The 19,071-nt window shown below is 43.8% G+C and overlaps 1 protein-coding gene across 5 annotated transcripts in view; it reads right to left on the bottom strand.

The window, feature by feature from the left end:
• cdc7 (cell division cycle 7 homolog (S. cerevisiae)) overlaps positions 1-16,867 on the bottom strand; it is a 45,439-nt gene extending 28,572 nt beyond the window's left edge. For 2 of the 5 annotated variants that reach the window (XM_078560771.1, XM_078560773.1), the window contains exons 1-4: positions 16,735-16,860; positions 8,998-9,039; positions 4,173-4,290; positions 761-847 (exon numbers count right to left, since the gene is read on the bottom strand). In XM_078560771.1, the coding sequence (XP_078416897.1) occupies positions 761-847; positions 4,173-4,281 (196 nt within the window). In that variant the 5' untranslated portion in view covers positions 4,282-4,290; positions 8,998-9,039; positions 16,735-16,860. Of the gene's footprint in view, positions 1-760; positions 848-3,319; positions 3,415-4,172; positions 4,293-8,997; positions 9,040-16,734 lie in introns of those variants that run through there. The other 3 variants (XM_078560772.1, XM_078560774.1, XM_078560775.1) reach the window with 3 other exon arrangements.
• Between the last annotated feature and the right edge of the window lie 2,204 nt (positions 16,868-19,071).

Here is a 19,071-nt window from a genome sequence, read left to right as displayed (position 1 = left end):
GAAAGCACTTGGGCCACAGAGTTCTGAGCTAGCTAAATTTTATAAAGTGTGGAAACCAGTGAAGAAACCGTAGAAGTTGAAGGCAATGCTAAGGATTTCCAAAGTGGTAGGAGCGAGGTCACAGCTTAACTGAGCAATGTTTTGGGGTAGGAGTCTGCAGTTTGGGTGACCTTTGGTAAAATTGTTTACAATGCAAGTTTGAGAAAATATTAGTCCGGAAATGATACACCCACACTGCACGTCATCAGTATTGCAATAGAAGGCTCTTGCCTGACTGTCATATGCTTTACAGGAACAATTATTGGGCAGGAAGAAAAGAAAGCACCAGTATATTTAGATATTGACTCTAAGTTTTAAAAAAGTTAATGATGATTTATGGCCTGAAAAGAAATCTCACTATGAATGCATCTGCTCTGCTTATGATACACTGCCAAAAATGCATGTTGAAATTCTATTAAATTATCTATTCTAAAGTATGACATGATATATTAAAGAATCATGCGACGCAGGTCTGTTTTTCGATATGCTTGCCAGAATCCAATAAATCAGCCCATAACTCTTCAACTAAAATCCTGATGTAGACTTACATCACAAGTGATCTCTGAAACAGTTCCCATAAAAGGCTTGGTTAGGAGCTAAACAGAAGAGTATTTGCATTGTGGCATGCCAGAGAGCAATATCAAAAGATATAAAGATCAAGATCAAAAAGTGAGGGAGTTTATTGTTTATAAGTATTTGCAATTAAAATGTTTAAACTTACCTTCACCAATTTTATCCTCGATGAAAAAAATTTTGGATAGCTGAGGCACTACTGCATAGAGTCTGTCAATATCCATTTTAATCTCCGCTACAAAAAAAGCAATTAAATTGTCATTGCAATATTCTTTAATATACTACCCTATGTAAGAAGTTTAAACATTTCACAATTTTTTCTTTAAATATTTGTTAGCCTGAAGCTTTTTCAGAATGGTTAAAAAGCCCATTCGCAGACTTTACACAAAGCGCTAGTCTTCTGATTCCGTGACAGTAAGAAGGCCAGCTGCCCTGAAGACAGTTCTGTGACATGTATCAACATCACTGAATGTATGGTAAATTGGAATATCAGTGCAGTTAAAAAGGCAATGCATTCATTTCACACAACAGTCTGACCAAATTCAGCCAACTTTCCTAGATGAATCCATAGGGCAGGCAGGACTATGACAAGCAATTATACACTTTGGCTAACAGACGTTAACTGCGCAACAAGACTGCTCACTTCTACCACCCACTTACTACTTCCAAGGTTCCTCAGGTATGCATGATCATAGAACCATAGAATGATTACAGCACAGAATCAGGGTGTGTTAACTTTCAGTTAGAAAGTCAAAGCAGTCTAGACTCCAGGTTGTAATACAACTGTCAACCCAAAAGGTGCTGTAATTTTCCACATTTATCAAGAAGGGACAATCACAATGATCAATCTAGTATCCTATCAAGGAGTTCACCAATATTATCCAATGGCAACATGAGATTAAACTATTGTTCAGGAACAGGTTCAAACTCACGAATATCTGCTTGTAATCCAACATTCCCAACCAAAGATAATGGCAGCAATTTTCATCTGTGTACTGCCCATTCATGCTTGTACAGGATATGGGAAAAGGCAGGTTTTTAAAAATTCATTTGTGGGATATGAGCATCAGTGCTAGGCCAGAATTTATCACTCATCCGCAACTGTCACAGAGAAAGTGGTGAGTCACCTTCCTGAAAAGCTTCAGTCCGGTGAAGATACACCCACACTTCTATTAGGGAGGGAGTTCCAGGATTTTGACCCAGCAACAATACAGCTCCAAGTCAGAATGGAATGTGGCTTAGAAGGGAACTTGCAGGCGGTGGTGCTCACATGCTGCCCTTATCCTTCTAGGTAGGGGTCAGAAGTTTGGAAAGGACTGTTGAAGGGTCCTTGGCAAGTTGCTGCAATGCATCTTGTAGATGATGCACACTGCTGCCACTGTGCATCAGCAGTGGAGGATGTGAATGTTTAAGGTGGTGGATGGGGTGCTGATTAAGTGGGCAGCCTTGTTCTGCATAGTGTCAAGCTTCTTGAGTGCTGTCGGAGCTGCACTCATCCAGGCCAGTGGTATTCCATCACACTCCTGACTTGTGCCTTGTAGATGGCGGACAGGCTTTGAGAAGTCAGGAGGTGAGTTACACACCGCAGAAGAAAGTAGTGAAAAAGGTTGGTGGGGCTGAATAGCTTACTGCTGTTCCTATGTCTTAAATTGGAATAAGGTGGCACAATTTTAAAAAAATCTCGAACTCTTCGGTAGCCCAACAGTGTTGCGAGCTGGCCTTGAATCAGGCAGTCAGCACTGCTGCCGGTAACAGCTGAAAACCTTTATCAATTTTGAAATCAGGGCCTTACGCTGATTGTAGGATGCTAATGCTCTCTGTACCAATGGGCAGAGCATGCACAGCACAATGTAGAGGCACATGTGGCTTAAACAGCAATTCTTAAAGAGGCCACTGCAACTCATTTAAAATAGCACAAATAATTACACCCACACCACCACCCGCCCAACCCCACCACACTCTGCCATTGCCTTCCCATCCTTTAACTCTGCCTCAGCTCTTTGGCAAACCCGTCACAAAATGTGCTCAAGTCAATTCAAGCAATCAGCTAGTAGTGGGATAGTTTAACCTAGCTTACAACCATGTGAATTGGTGAAACAATAATTGGCCCCACTGAGTTCATGTCTTATCAATAAAATGCCTTCAAAATTTAAAGTTGTTTTTCACCTTAACTGAAGACAACTTTATTCTATATGCACATACATTGTGTAAACCAACATGAGGTGCTACTTGCCAGCTTGAATGTGGCTGTAAGCGGCTAACTTGAGAATTAAAATGAAAATTATTTTCTTCATTGTTTCAGGCCATCATGTCCATGAGATTGAAGCATGATTTTATTTTTTATTCATTTGAGAGATGCGGGCATCACTGGCAAGGCCATTTATTAGCCATCCCTAATTACCCTCGAGGTGGTGGTGAGCTTCTTGAACATCTGCATAGTATGTACATAGTCTGTGTGCTTAGGTACACCCAAAACGTTGTTGGGAAGGGAGTCTGAGGACTTGAACCAAGTTTGACCAAAGTGAAGGAATGGCAATATTGTTCCAAGTCAGGATGGCAAATGACCTGGATGAGAACTTGCAGGTGGTTGTTTTCCCATGCGTTGCCTGCCTTTGCCCTAGATATTTTAGATAAGTAGCTCGCTAATGTGTGGTTACCCAAACATAAACCTACACTCGATACTGTGAACAGTTTACAGATTACATACTTGCAAATGATTCTCAGGTTTTTCTTTGCATAACCTATTCATCAGTTTTCAGATAATTAGTTTAGCTTTTACCTTTATATTCTTACAGTCACTATCTGTAGAACAAACAACATAAAAACAAACACAATACGAATTCCAAGTTTACAAGTTAGTGCTGTTTATGCTCTCTCTGCAGTCGATCTAAACAAGTACCACAGCCCTTGACAAAATATGTAGAAGCTTAAAAACTTTTCAAATAACTACACTGATGTAAAGTAAAAGTCTGGTGTGAAAAATAACATGTATACATTTTATCTGAGATGAACAGCATATGTTTTGTCTCAGGCAGAATGTAGCTCTAATAAGCCAAAATGTGCAGTGGTGTGCTAGCTATGTTTTTTGCCTTCTTTTGGCAGATTGCAGGCTAGTTAACAGTGGTCAAAAACAGATAGTCATATATTTCAAGACATAAGTGAGCCCAACCCTGCTCGCAAGGAACTTTTCACCATTTCTCAGACTGGCTACTAGATGGAACAATTCAATTTATGAAGGCTCCTGCATTTAGTAGGAGACTCCTGGCATTTGACCCTGTAGTAACTTAGCCCTCACGGTCAAGGAGTGCTGACTGACCACTGATGACAGTCACCAGGTTGTCTACATTCTTGCCCACTTAGTTGCTCTGGTTGTTAGCTGCACAAGATTGAGCACATCCAACAGGAAATTACTGTGATCTTTTTAGCTTTAAATGTTGCTCTGAAGTTCTGCACAACCCACAAACTGACATTTTGCTTTAATGTAATCAATTTAATTTAAAAGCATCAGCATATCTTGAGAGAGAAGCAAATGCATTCTATCGATATTGCAACGAACTTACTTGAAAGTTTGTAACCACCTTCATTTTCTTTACCAGAATCATTCTTCATTTGATTATTTTGATTCAAATTGAAAACATCTTTTGACAAGTTTTCCAAAGCTGCCGTCATGGTATTTCCCTGTAAAAACACAGCATATCAACAATTAGAAACTAACATAACAATACAGAAACAAATTTTACAGGAGGGCGGAATTATTCTTTCAAAGCCCAGTAGAATCTTACAAATTTTCAGCACACAAGGAGGCCATTGGGCCCAATGCAGATATCCTGTGTCTCTGAAAGAACAATTCAATTTGTCCCACTCCTCTCCTCCCACCCCACCCCACCTAGCTCTTTCCCTGGACAATTTAGATTTTCTGTGGTGGTTTAGTTTGCCCTTGGTGCACAATTTGCAGAGTGTCTGGCTGGAAGTCATTTATTCTGCAGCACGGCGTGGACTTTTTATGCAGCTAGAATTATGTTACGGTGCCCAAGAGGAAAGTCTCACATAGCAGAGGAAGCTCAATATGGCATCAACTGCTGCCCTTCCCCCTCACTAATTAGTTTTTTTAAAAAGTGAGACTGGAAACAGCAGCAAGCCTAAATTTAAACTGGTTAAAATTGTGTTGATTGTACTGATGTCATTTTGATTTTTAGTATAATATTCTCAATCTTCCACAGGAAAGCTTTCCTTAATGGAAGGGGAATTAAAAAAGGTGCAAACTTTATGCACCACTGAATGGCATTAGTATTATGATCAGACCCAGTGGAATATCTAGCTCCCTACCAGATCATTGCAACTTCAACTCCCAAGGCTGCTCATTACTTGTGTAATGTCTACCACGTATGAATGTGAATTTCAAATCAGTCCTTGCCAAGAGTTCCTTCGGACTGTTAAGCACTCCAGCTGGGTAGCATTGCTCTGCCTGTTATAAGTATACATTCAAAAGAGCTATTGAACCTATGATCCCAATAATCCTGCACCTTCTTAGCAATGAAAACTGCGTGGCTCCACATAGTCCCTGAGGTATGATGAACAGGATAATAAAATAATTAAAATCAGATCTAAACTGCACTGATGGGATGAAATGGTATTGGTTAATCTCAACTCACTAATTAGTGCGCAGAAACCCACAACTCAAACCTACTCCTAATTTGGCAATCTTACTCAAGAGAAGCCACAAGGTGACTGATGACTGAAATGGAAAATGTCACTCTGAGTTGAAGCCAAGGCATAGTTTTGCAGCAAAGTAGAGAACGCTTTACTTTCTGTTATACCCAAACTGAGTGCTTGATGCCAACCGACACCACTTGCAAAAGCGGGAAAGGCTGGAAACAAACAGGTAAGTTAGCATCCAGGAGACAAAAGATTGGTTAACACTTCAGGCGTAAACCAACTCTGACGATGGCCCACAATACCCACCCATCCTCTTTTTTTTCTTCAGATGCAGACTGACATGACGTGTGCAAGCAGAATTTGCTGCCTTTATTACGGAATTCATGGTCTTTCCTTTTCATTCTCAGCTAGGTTTAGTATACCATCACCCCATTTGCCCTGCTACCGGAATGCATCTTTCCCAATCTAAACTTGATAGAAGACTTCCAAGGAAAAAACAAGAAAGAATGCTAATATTTCCTAAGAATATTTAGCCCTGTAAGTAAACGAAGAGGTTTTTGCAAATCTATATAACCCACTCAACTTTGTTTCTTGAGGGTTAGATGAGTCTCAGGGTAAATATATGTCTCAGTAGCATAAAAGAATGTCCATTCTTACAGCTATTCCTGTAAGGAATGCATAAAACCTTAAGACTTGCCCATCTCCCCAAAAGGAAAATTCCACTCATTTGCCTGCAATACATGGGATATCGACTCATGGAATACACTTTGGTTGACTCCAGCAAAAGCTATTCAATTTAGAAAGTACTTCCTCCATATGTGCTTCCCTCACCCCAGATACCAAACACGCCCTCAATTGGACTCAAACACAGGCAGTTCTCTGGAATAACCTACATGGTAGTCTTACAGTTTTATTAGTTACAGTTTCCATTAGAGTGGCTGGGAAATTTAATTGTATAGCTGAAGTTCAGTCAATGTGACATTAGCAGAGTAATCTAAAAGATACAGCAGGCGCATTTAACCAGGAAGTGTTATAAAAACAACAGGTTAACACATCCAAATTTTTGATATGTTCTAAAAATATTCAACTAGAAAAGTAATTGGCTGGCAAAGCCAACTATCAGGCAATTTCAATGTCAGTTTATTCTAGTCCTCATTACAGAGGCTGAAATGAAATGAATTGAAGCAGGAAAGCCCTAAAGTGAAAGCTATAATGTAGTTAAATTGTAGCCTTTTACCATCAAGTATCAGTATGAAACACTGAAATGGGGAGATGCAGCACAAAAATCAAAGTAAATCTCTCTTATTGCTGCCTTAATCTGTCTCAATGCCAACTTCAGAAAAGCAAGTCCCTCCTGAGTGAATTTCACCTCTTGCACTGCCAGCATTTTGGACTCTGATCGAAATCGCCAATTAAGGACATCCTGACAGTGAAAGTGAAGGCTTATATCACACCCACCTAAGCTGCATGCAAACCCAGGCACAAACTGACTCTCAGTCACCTCATCGCTAATATTTTAGATTTTTAGGATTTTTAAAAAACATTATTTTCATTCCTCCTCTCCATTGGCAGTACTTTGTAGTGGTGCTTAGTAAGGAAGATGCTGACAAAATGTTGGTGGAAGGAGAAATGGTGCAGGTAATGGACAGGGTGAAAATTGATAGGCAGGATGTACCGAAAAGTCTTGCTATGCTTAAGAGTGGATAAGCCACCTGGTCCAGATGGCTTGCATCCCAGGTTGCTAAAGGAAGTGGGAGTGGTGATAGCAGAAGAGCTTGTCATAATCTCTTAATTTTCCTAGATACAGGGGAGGCGTCAGAGGATTAGAGTGACAAATGTGACACCCTTATTTAGAAAAGGATATAAGGACATATCTAGTTACAACATGCTAATCAGTTTAACATCAGTGGTGGGTAAGGTTTTAGAAACAATAATATGTGACACTTATGGCAGTACCTGCTTCTCAGAGATTGATCTCTTCAGCCATCAATAATCAAGAGGAGGGGGGGAGGGAGGTAAATCAACAAACGCTTGGAGAGATTTGAGTTAATTTAAAGGTAGCCAAATGGATTTGAAAAAGGCAGGTCATGCTTGACAAATCTAATGGGATTATTCGATGCAGTAACAGAGAAGGTCGATGAAGGGAAAGCAATAAAGACTTTATCTATATGGACTTTAAGTATTTAACGAAGTACCACATAAAAGGCTGGTTAACAAAACTATGGCTCATGAAATAGAAGGATCAGTGTAAGTTTGGATAAAAAATTGGCTTAAGGACAGAAAATAGCAAGTTATAGTAAATGTTTTTTTCCCCCAGACTGGAGGATAATAGGCCGTGGTGTTACCCAAGAGTCAGTGCTAGGACCACTGATTTTTTTGGATATATATGGTGATATCAATCGAATGCAACAGAACACAGATAGGCTAGCAGAATGGGCAGACAAGTGGCAGAAGGAGTTTAAAACAGAGCAGTGCATGGTGATGCATATTTGGCAGAAAGGATAGAAAAAGGAAATACAGGCTAAACGGCACATTTCTAAAAAGTGCAGGGACAGAGGGGCCAGGGGGGTTCATGTGCATAGATCTTTGAAGGTGGCAGGACATATTGAGAGAGCAGTCAGCAAAGCATATAGGATCTTGGGCTTCATAAAAGTAGAAGCATTGAGTACAAAAACAGAAAAGTTATGCTGAACCTATAAATAGCTCTGGTTAAGCCACAACTAGAGTACTGCATCTAGTTGTGGTCACCACACTTCAGGGTGAATGTAAGGGTCCTTGAGAGGGTGCAGTTGAGAGTTACCAGAATGGATCCAGGGTTAGGGGATCTTAGCTACAAGGTTAGCTTGAAGAAAATTGGGTTATTTCCCTGGAGCAAAGATAATGAAGGGGCGAATTGATAATAAGTGTATAAAGATTATAATAGGCTTAGATAAATTAGACAAAGAAATTATGTTCCATTGGTTGTTGGTATAAGGACTAGGAGACACAGATTTAAGGCTTCGGGCGAGATGCAGGGGAAATGTAAGCAAGAACTGATTCACACAGTGAATGGTAATGACCTGGAACACTCTATGAGGGTGGTGGAAGCGGAGACGACGAATGGCTTCAAAAGGAAATTAGACAGGTGTTTGAGGGAAATAAACCTGCACAGCTACAGGGATAGAGATGGGGGGGGGGGGGGGGAAGAAGAGAAATGGGATTGACTGAATTGCCCTAGAAAGCCAGCATGGACTCTATGGGCCAAATAGCCTTCTGTGCCAAAGTGACTCCATAAGAACATATCACTCCCCAAGTGAGAAAGAGTACAGCTGACTTTCTTCCAAACAGTTACAAAGAGACAGGCCGTATGTTGCCTCTCCTGGCTGAGGATCTGGGTGAGACCCTTATTTCTGACAGTCTTGGCAAACAGGTCTGCGCTTGGGGAGCCAATGAAAAATACAGAGACTCAACTGCAACAATTTGCTAGTACTGATTCAACACCCCTAGCATTACAATGCAATGCACGTATTGTTTAGTTTGTACATTGTGTCACCCAACCCACGGTTTGGGGCATATTGCAAAAATATATAGGGATAAATGGCCAAGCGATAGACCAACCCCATTTTCTTCTGGTGCAAAAGTTGAAATGTCCTCTAAATCCTAATCACAGTATTTGTTGTGAACCAAACCAAGATTTAAAACAACCAAACAGCCTTCAAAGGGACAGCAGTGTAACAGTTCTTCACATACCTTGGGCAACAGTCCAAAGCCTCTAAACCCATGAGAAGTTTTCTGTCAGAGAAAAGAAAAACAAACAAAAATGTTGCACAACCTCAACACATGACTTCAGTCTTCCTATACCATCTCTTCATTTTGATTGGCAAAGAATTATGTTGGATGTGGGCCAAAGAAAAGAAAAAGGACTTCTTAAACAAGTTATTAAAAAAAATAAACTTGTCTTCATCTACTCTTTGTCAAAAGATGTTTTTAATCAAACACTAAATAAAACCCCTTGTGGCAGTGCAGCAATACAGGGCACCAGCATGCCTCTCTGCTTTTGCTTGGAGTGGTAGAGTGCTGGTTCAGCTCACATTGTTCCAGAAGAAAAACTCTGGATAGTTTTTAATCCATCAGCACAAGCAAAAGGGAAGGGGAAGCTACAAGAGGGAGTAATGCAAAGGGGAGTTAATCTTTCCGATGATTGATCCATCATACTTTTCGCACACCTCTGAACAGCACTGGTACAGGGAGAAGCTTTAAATCATCACAGAGCTAATGCAAAGGTAAAAATCCTAAAAATGCATCACAGGGATTCCTTCTTCGATCTGAAGGCAAGGGTCAGAGAGGCATAAATTGGCATCCATAGGAGAGCTGCATTACAGTTTGCATCTTCATTCATTCTTCTCCAAAATAATTGGTAATTCTGCCAGCATTATACATTTTAAATGAATGGATTTAACTGGGAGTCAAATCACAGATCAGCAGACCTCTGCCAGATTATAGGTTGCAGCAAATCCCACACATTAGTTTTGTGAAAGTGTACAGATTACATAACAACTTACATTACATAGAAAGAGCTGTAACACGGCAGAGACATGGATAGAATGAAAGAGAAGTATGGATTGGAGCAGAGTCGCAGTGGAACAACTTAAGTAGGGTACCAGAGATATTGAGTGAGAAGAGTGGGCAACCAAGCTGGGTGGGGGGAGGGAAAGAAAGAGCGAGTGTGTGAGAGGGGAAGGGAGAGAGAGGAGGGACAGAGGGAGTATTAAGGTGCAAATGAATCTTCAAATGCATTCTCAAATAAAAGCAAACTAGTGAAGTTTAACAAAGACATGGGTGATGAGGACAACAAGCCTCAGTTCCGATGACGGTATGGGCTTAGAATAACCTGAGTTTATATATGAACGTGCAAAATGGATAAGATACGCTCATCCTGTCAACCTGTTACTTGGTACATCATATCCCCACCCCTTAAGCATACTACCTTGAGGATGACAGAAAAAAGCCTGTCAGCAACTTCAGAAAAAGTGGAAAATTCCTCTTCAAATCCCTAAGGAAAGTAGTGAGCTCCAAGCAACTAGTTGTCCCCAAGATATTATAGTCACAGCTATCTTGCAGTTTTGAGCCGTCAATGGAAATAAACTTGTTAATTTCAGTTTTAAAGGAATGTAGTGACTCCAATGAGCGTGATGACTCTGTGAAAAGAAATGCCTCATGGCATCTCTATCCAGGCCATCTCTTTGCAAGTGATAATATGCTATTTGAACAGTACAAACAAAAACAATCATTGTACGAATTTCAAATCATATTTTGAAGAAACGTAGGCTTTGAAAGGACAATTAAACCGTTACAACCTATCTTCATTACTAGATTCTCCAACCTACAGTACTATCCTGGTCACTCTCCTTGCTACCATCTTCAAAACAGCATGCTATGCCACACACAGGGACCAAAGTATTCCCAATTTTAGAATTATAGAAATTTTCAGTAACAAGAGAGGTCATTTCGCCCATCATGTCGATCAGTTCATTGCTAGAGCAATCCCAAACCAATCCCACTGCCCTACTCTCTCCCAGCCTTGATTTTTGTGTCCCCGAAACAGATCAATGTGATGCATCTAGCATGTAAGTGAAGACAATTAGCATGCTTCCTGCTTCTACGTGCTAGTTTGCTTCTCATTTTCAGCCTACACCACTGGCTAGCAGCCATTCTAAATGTGCAACATTCTCCTGGTCAGTACACAGCCTCTCTATTGGCAAGACCAAAGCTGTGCCTCCGCATACAACACACACAAACTGGGTCCTTCTTGGCCCCAGACTAATGCTTGAGGAACTCTGAGGTTTGGCCCTCAGACATGCAGTGTGCAGGCTTGCTGACATGTGGACACACCCTGGCACTCATGAACCAGTTATGGGCAAATAGCTCCACTGTCTTGCAGAGACCTTTGGAGAGTAGAAGGCTAAGGGAATAGGCTCCAACAAAAAATTCTGGAGTGTAGTCCAAAGGTGAGTAGATGTCTAAATATGTCATCTTTCCGGCAACTCCTGCAACCAAACCAGTACCAAACATAATGCTTTGCCTTCCATTGGACTCAACCATGAAGTTCAAGTGGGGGACTCTGGCGTTCTAGCAGCCCAGGGTCTCCATAAACCTTGCCCAGGGCTTGTGCCTTGGAGGGGACACTCCAGTTTTGCTGTAGGGCATTAACACAACACAGGAGACAGCAGTTATGAGTGATAAGCTCAAATCGACTGGCGGGGAAAACAGGTGCTACGGGCTATATCCAATGGTTGGGGGGGGGTTCCGTGTCCCACTGTTCAGCCACTGCCCACCTAGTAAGGTGCTAACCCGCCACCGTCTATCTGCCTGAATGGGTGCTTGGAACTTAGAGTATCTGCTCAACAAGTGGTCCGAATCCATCACACCAGGCAAATAAACGAAAACAAACAAAAAGATGTCAACTCTTCAACTGGCAAGCTGGAACATCAGGACTGTGTGCACAGGATTGATAAGACGACTTGCCGCTGGTCAATAACATGCGCAAGGCAGCTGTTATCAACATGGAGCTTGATAGGCTGAACACTGACATGGCTTCCCTGCAAGAGACAAGGCTCGCTGAGAACAAATCACAAAGAAAACATTACATGTTCATCTGGCAGGGGAAAGGTTTAGTGGAAATGTGAGAGCAGGGTGTAGGCCTCGCTGGAAGAAACTTGCTACTCTCGGTGATGAACCTGACTCGTCAGCATTCTTCCATCTACGAAAAGTGATGGACATACAGCAAAAATCCGTTTCAGATCAGGTCTCTTCATATGGCACACCTTTGCTGTTGGCTGAAGAGACTGCAAGTGCTGGACATGAAGCTACCAGGTGCTGTTGTGTGTTGTTGCTTTTGGTGTTGGCACTTGTTGCCAATCCGCTGTAGCTCTGGTCATCATGGTGATGCACACCAGCCCACAGGAGGTCTTGCCATTTTCCTTTGTTGCCAATTAGTAACTCCCAAGTCCGATAATCAATGTTTAGGGCTTTCATAACAAAAACAAAAATACCTGGAAAAACCCAGCAGGTCTGACAGCATCTGCGGAGAGGAACACAGTTAACGTTTCGAGTCCATATGACTCTTCAACAGAACTAAGGAAAAATAGAAAAGAGGTGAAATATAAGCTGGTTTAAGGTGGGGGGGGGGGGGGGGGGGGGGAGAGACAGGTAGAGCTGGATAGAGGGCCAGTGATAGGTGGAGATAACCAGAAGATGTCATAGACAAAAGGACAAAGAGGTGTTGAAGGTGGTGATATTATCTAAGGAATGTGATAATAAAGGTACAGATAGCCCTAGTGGGGGTGGGGTGGAGGGAAGGGATCGAAATAGGCTAAAAGGCAGAGATAAAACAATGGATGGAAATACATTTAAAAATAATGGAAATAGGTGGGAAAAGAAAAATCTATATAAATTATTGGAAAAAAGGGGGGTCGAAAAGGGGGTGGGGATGGAGGAGAGAGTTCATGATCTAAAATTGTTGAACTCAATATTCAGTCCGGAAGGCTGTAAAGTGCCTAGTCGGAAGATGAGGTGCTGTTCCTCCAGTTTGCGCTGAGCTTCACTGGAACAATGCAGCAGGCCAAGGACGGTTTAGGGCTTTCATGTCACGCTTACAAGCATCCTTGAAGTGGAGCTTTTACCTCACCATACAGAAATTCCTTGGCTATGCAACCATCTTCTATGCTGTGGATGTGCCCAAGTCAGTGAAGCCACTTCTGTTTGATGAATGATAACAAACTTAGTAGCTCTGTTTTTGAGAGGACTGCCACATTCGTGATTTTGCCTTGCCAGGATATACTCATGATGCACCACAGACAGCGAGGATGGAAATTGTTGAGCTTCTTTTCTCATGTTAGTTCGTGTGATCAGGGGCAGAGACGCAACACCTTGTCCCATGATTGTGGTTTTCTTGATGCTTATAGTCAGGGAGGCAAGTTATAGGCATGGGAAAGGTGGTCCATGAGTCTTTGTAGCTGAGTTTCCCTGTGGGCAACTAGCACAGGATCATCAGCGTAGAGGAGTTCAGTAATCAGGACGCGATGTGTTTTTGTCTTCACTTTCAGTCTTGATGGATTGTAGACTTGCTGTCTGACCTAGTGTGTAAGTCGATTCCTTCCATATCTACAGGGAAGGCAGCATGGAGAAGATGATGCCAAACAGAGTGGGAGCGAGGATACACTCCATTCCTCAGTCTGACACTGTCTCTAGTGGAGCCATCAACTGCACAGTGCAGCACATGTTGTCATGGAAGGAGTGGATGAGACTGAGGAGCTTTGGTGGACAGCCAATTTTCCCAAACCTTGCATGCCCTGCTCTGTTGTTAGCACAGAATGCCATTGTGTGATCTACCAAAGGATGGTAAAGGGGTATGCCCTGTTCCCTACACTCCTCTTGTAGCTGGCATATGGGGATCATGTCCATAGCAAATACGTTGGCACAGAAACCGCACAGTGCTTCTGGCTGCACTCAGTCTACAAGTAGATGGAGCTTTTTTAAGTATGACCCTAGCAAAGGCCTTCCCCATGACACTAAGGTGTGAGGTGTCCCTGTAGTTGTTGCAGTCTCCTCTGTTGCCTTTGTTTATAGTGTGATGATTTTGGCATCACACATTTCCTGTGAAACGGAGCCTACTTTCCAGCAAAGGAGGTCATAAAGTCTAAATGATAGAACCACCACATCCCACCCCCCCCGACAAATGGTTCAGGACATATTTTCTCCATCCGCTTCTCACTCGAGCAGGGCCAGTTAACTCCAAGAGTGCCTGTGCTCCAGTTAACCTCATGAGTATCTATGCTCCAATGCTATGTTCCTTTACAGAGGCGAAAGACCAGTTCTAAGAGGAACTTGATACTGCTATCAGCAAAATCCACAGTCTAAATCTATTGGCGAATTTCAACACAAGACTCGGTGCAGACCATAATCTTGCCCCAAACATCATGGCATGAGAAAGGACAGAGACTACCTGAGCTTTGAGTAACTAACGCCTTTTCTCAGATTAAACTATGCCGGAAGGTGTCCTGGATGCATCCAAGATCAAGGCATTGGCACCAGTTGGATCTGATCATCATCAGACATGGCCCTCTGAGCAGCATTACCATGTGCAGCTACCACAGTGCTGACTGTGATACAGATCGTTCCCAGGGTTAGGAGGCAACCCTTGAAAGCTTTTCATTCAAAGCAGTAATGCCGCCCTTGTATCAAAGTTCACCATACTGCCTATCCAGATAAAACCTGCAGTTCCTTGACTCGATTAAACAGGCCCTCTCTGGCATTCCCAAACAGCGCAGAGGCAAAATGGAACACACTTTAGACACCATCTACAATATCACACTCTCAACATATGCAAAGTAAGAGCGGGAAAATGGTTCAAGGCTAACATCAGTCTGATGGAATCTTATCACTGAAGCCAAGCGATCCACCCTCATTAATTACAAAAGAATGAGAAGACTCTTGAATGCACCAAGGGCCACTCAAAGTAAAGTCCAACAGACTGCTAGGCGGTGCACCAATGACTACAACTTTGCCAGAATACCCAGGTGTCTTTTGACATAGGAAATGCTAAGGGCATGTATGAAGGGATCAAAATGCAACAGGTCCACCAGCAAAGAAAACAACAGCAGGAGAGGCCATCACCAACTGGAATAAACAGTTGGAGAGATGGGTGGAACACTACCTTGAACCGTACTCTAGGAAGAACATGGTCATAGAGCAAGCCCGCCTGTCATGGCAGAGCTGGGTACGAACCCACGGTGGAGAAGCTTAGCAAAGCTACTGACTTGCCTACCATGTGCAAAGCTCCAGGTGCTGATGCTAGACCGCCTGAATTCAAGCATAGGAAACCGGCATCTGCAGGAGGGAGGGGGCAGTGCCCCAGAACGCATGATGCAAAGATTGTGACGCTGTACAAGAACAAGGGTGACCACAGCGACTATCAGGACATCGCCCTGCTGGGCATCATGGGAAAGATATTTACCCCATGTTGCCCTTGTCAGAACTGCAACTCCTGGGCGGAACACATCCACTTCAATTTGCTGTGACCAGCTACTCCCAGATTTCTTTCTTGGTCAGTTAATTTGACAGGTACCCCTGAATGGCATAGACAGGAAAAATCTCCTAATCCTAAGAGCATAACAAGTGACTTATCACATTAAATGGCGTCTTACACACACACGCGGCCAATCAACTTAGTTCACCTGGAATATTTTTATCTCATCTACAAATTTCCGAGTTGTTCCATTTAAGCAAAATTCAATAAACTCCAGAAAATGGGCACAGGGACCGCAATGCACAACTAACCTGTGCCTGTTGTTTCTACAGCAGGCACACATCATGCTGTTGGCTCGTTTAACCGATTGCGGTGCGCAACCACAAAATCATGAGAAGCTAGCGCAAGCTAAAACTAGCCTGGATGACCGAAAGCCGGAATGTATTTCTTAAAGGGAGGTGCACTGTGGGAGTGCTGCAATGTCAAGAGGTGTCATCTTTTGAATGAGACCTTAAACTGAGGCCCACACGGTGGGGGGGGGGGATTTAAAAGATCCTAGGGCATTATTTCAAAGAAGAGCAGGGGAGTTGCTCCCCGCCCGTCCTGCCCAGTAGTTATCCCTCATCCGACATCAGTAAAACAGATTATCTGCTCATTATCACAATGCTGTTTTGGGAAGGTTGCTGCGCGGAAGTCAGCTGCAGTGTTTCCTACGTTAGGACAGTGGCTGCACCTCAAAAAGTAGCTCATTAGCCCCGTAAAGCGCTTTGGGACAGCAGACCGTGAAAGGTGCTATATAAATGCAAGTCTTTCTTTTAAGTGAATGGCCAGATAGTCTGCTTTTGCCGGTGCGGATTGAGGGACGAATGTTGGCCGAGGCACCAGGACAATCCCCCCACCCCCCAAGTTCAATCCATTTGGGGATCCTTTACAATGAACCTCAGCAACCAGGCGGTCCTGAAGTTTAAACATCTCACCCAAGGAAACCAAGGTTGTCCAAATTATTTCCCAGATTTTCGGTGCACGTTATGGGCAGAGAGGGGGGGAGATTTAAGTGTTATTCTGAACGGGGGGGGGGGGGGTTAGAAATCCTGACATAAAATGTTAGTGTTTGAACCACAAGATTTCCAGCTGAATTTATGATTCCCCCATTGACAGGGTCGAGGCCCCAACTGAAAATACTGACCTTTAAAATCCAACTTTATAACCAGGAGCTCATGAGAAGAGGCACAAAAAAAATAAAAGCCCCCACTCACTGGGAATAATTCTGTTGTATGGGTTAAAACCTGGAACCTGCGGCTTATTTGAGTGAAATTTCAGGATATGGTATTGGATAATCTGCCGGTTTTAAACAGAGACAATTCTGACCGGTTTAAAGGAGGCCACAGGCCTGGACTGAGCCTTCGGCCGAGACTACATGTTAGACACAGATCAGCACCGGCATCAATGCGGGCTCTTACCAAAGGAAAGTGGCCGCCGACAACCGTCCCCGAGAAGCGAGACCCCGAACGCGGACACCGGCCTCACACACACACAGAGAGAGAGAAAAGCGCCGACAAAATGCCCGCCGAAAGTGACTCCGCCCCGGACCCTGGATAACTAACACTTACCCCGCCCCGAATCCTGGATAACTAACACTTACCCCGCCCCGGACCCTGGATAACTAACACTTACCCCGCCCCGGACCCTGGATAACTAACACTTACCCCGCCCCGGACCCTGGATAACTAACACTTACTCCGCCCCTGACCCTGGATCACTAACATTTACTCCGCCCCAGACAGTGGATAACTAACACTTACCCCGCCCCGGACCCTGGATAACTAACACTTACCCCCTGCCCCAGACACTGGATAACTAACACTTACCCCGCCCCAGACACTGGATAACTAACACTTACCCCCGCCCCGGACCCTGGATAACTAACACTTACCCTGCCCCCCTGACCCTGAATAACTAACACTTACCCCGCCCCCGACCCTGGATAACTAACACTTACCTCGCCCCTGACCCTGGATAACTAACACTTACCCCCCCCACCGACCTTGGATAATGAACATTTACCCCGCCCCCCCCCGAACCTGGATAACCAACACTTACCCAGCCCCGGACACTGCATAACTAACACTTAACCCGCCCCAGACACTGGATAACTAACACTTACCCCACCCCCCCCACCCTCCCCACCCTTGATAATTAACCCCTCCCTGCCCCCAGACCCTGGATAACTAACACCTTCCCGCCCCTGAACCTGGATAACTAACACCTCCCTGCCCCCAACTCTGGATAACTAACACCTCCCTGCCCCAGACCCTGGATACCTGATACCTCCTTGCCCCTGGAACCTAGATAACAGACACTTGCCCCCCCCCCTTTACCCTGGATAACTGACACCTCCCCACCCAGGATCCTGGATAACTAATACCTCCTTGCCCCTGGACCTTAAATAACTGACACCTCCCCACTGGGGTACCCTGGATAACTAACACATCCATTCCCCATGACCCTGGATAACTAAGACCTTTCTTCTCTTCGAAGCCCTGTGATACATTTCATTCGGGCCTAGTGATTTGTTCACTCTTAATGATTCTAAACACCTTAATGTTTCCGCCCTATGTTAATCCTATCCAATATTTCACATTCCTCCTCCTTAACTACAATGTCTGCTTTGTCTCCATTTTCATGAATACAGACGCAAGGGTCTTGATTTTCAATCCGGGAGCGGGAAGCAGGTGCCAGGTTCATTTTTGGGTCTTGACCCTAAGCGGCGTCTACGTCGTTTTTCTGATATTATCTTCAAACGCTGATTCCCTGAGTAGGCCGACGGTGAGTTCAGCGTCCAGTGAGTGGCTCCGAGCTCAGCCAAGGTGCAGGAGATCTGAGGGCTAGCAGCCTCATGGTGCAGAGAAATGGCCAAACGGTAAATGAAAAAGTACAACGCTTGATCTGACACAATAACCCTATGTTATTTGTAAAGAGCTAGGAACTAAGTGTGATGTGAATGTATATCCTGGGGTGCCACATACACTGCTGCACTAGCTGCAGTCATGCTCTGAGTAACAATCTATCAGTCCACCAGCCACATGGAGAGCAGTAAGAAATACACCCAATGAAGCTCCAGCATTTTGAGTCTAAAGTGTGATTATTTCTAGCTAAGGGAACCAGAAGACATAACACGCTTATTGCCAATAATGGGTGGAATTTTCCACTCACATTGGTGGCGGGTTTGTTTGGCGGCATGAACGGACAATATGGCGAGAAGGCCAAAAATCGCTTTTACGCCATCGTGAAACCAGTTTGCGATTGTCTGCTCCACTCTTCAATGGCAGCCTATGTTTCCCACCGCCTCATGTAGGGAACCTAACTTCAATACTTTAGCATCTCATTACAAGCCCTGCTCACCGGAAATATCTCCCCACGTTGGATCATCCAGGCACGCCGACGTTTTTCACAAGTCGACATGCACCTGGCGGGCTGCACTTCACTCAGGACTTCAAGGTTTGTTTGCCTACCTTGCTTAGGGCAGCACACGTGGTCATCAGTGCCAGGCTTTGCAGGCAGCACCACATCACTTTTAGGGAGCTCATGGACAGGTTTCTACCTACCCTAACAGCCGTAAGGCAGGGGTGGCTTTTCAATTGCTGCATGGGCAAGGGGGAGAAGTGGCCTCAGGCAAGGGAAGATGCTGCAGGGTGAAGGCTGTAATGGGAAATGAGGGTATTCCAGCGTGTGTATGAGGGCACATGTTGATCTGTGCAAGTGGCCTCAAGATGGTGAGGGCTGAGGAGGCAGTCTCC

This window comes from Cetorhinus maximus, chromosome 17 (assembly GCF_964194155.1).
Source record: "Cetorhinus maximus chromosome 17, sCetMax3.hap1.1, whole genome shotgun sequence".
NCBI classification, from domain to species: domain Eukaryota; kingdom Metazoa; phylum Chordata; class Chondrichthyes; order Lamniformes; family Cetorhinidae; genus Cetorhinus; species Cetorhinus maximus.
Note: the sequence above shows the minus strand (reverse complement) of the source record. Positions and strands in the feature narration are given on the sequence as shown.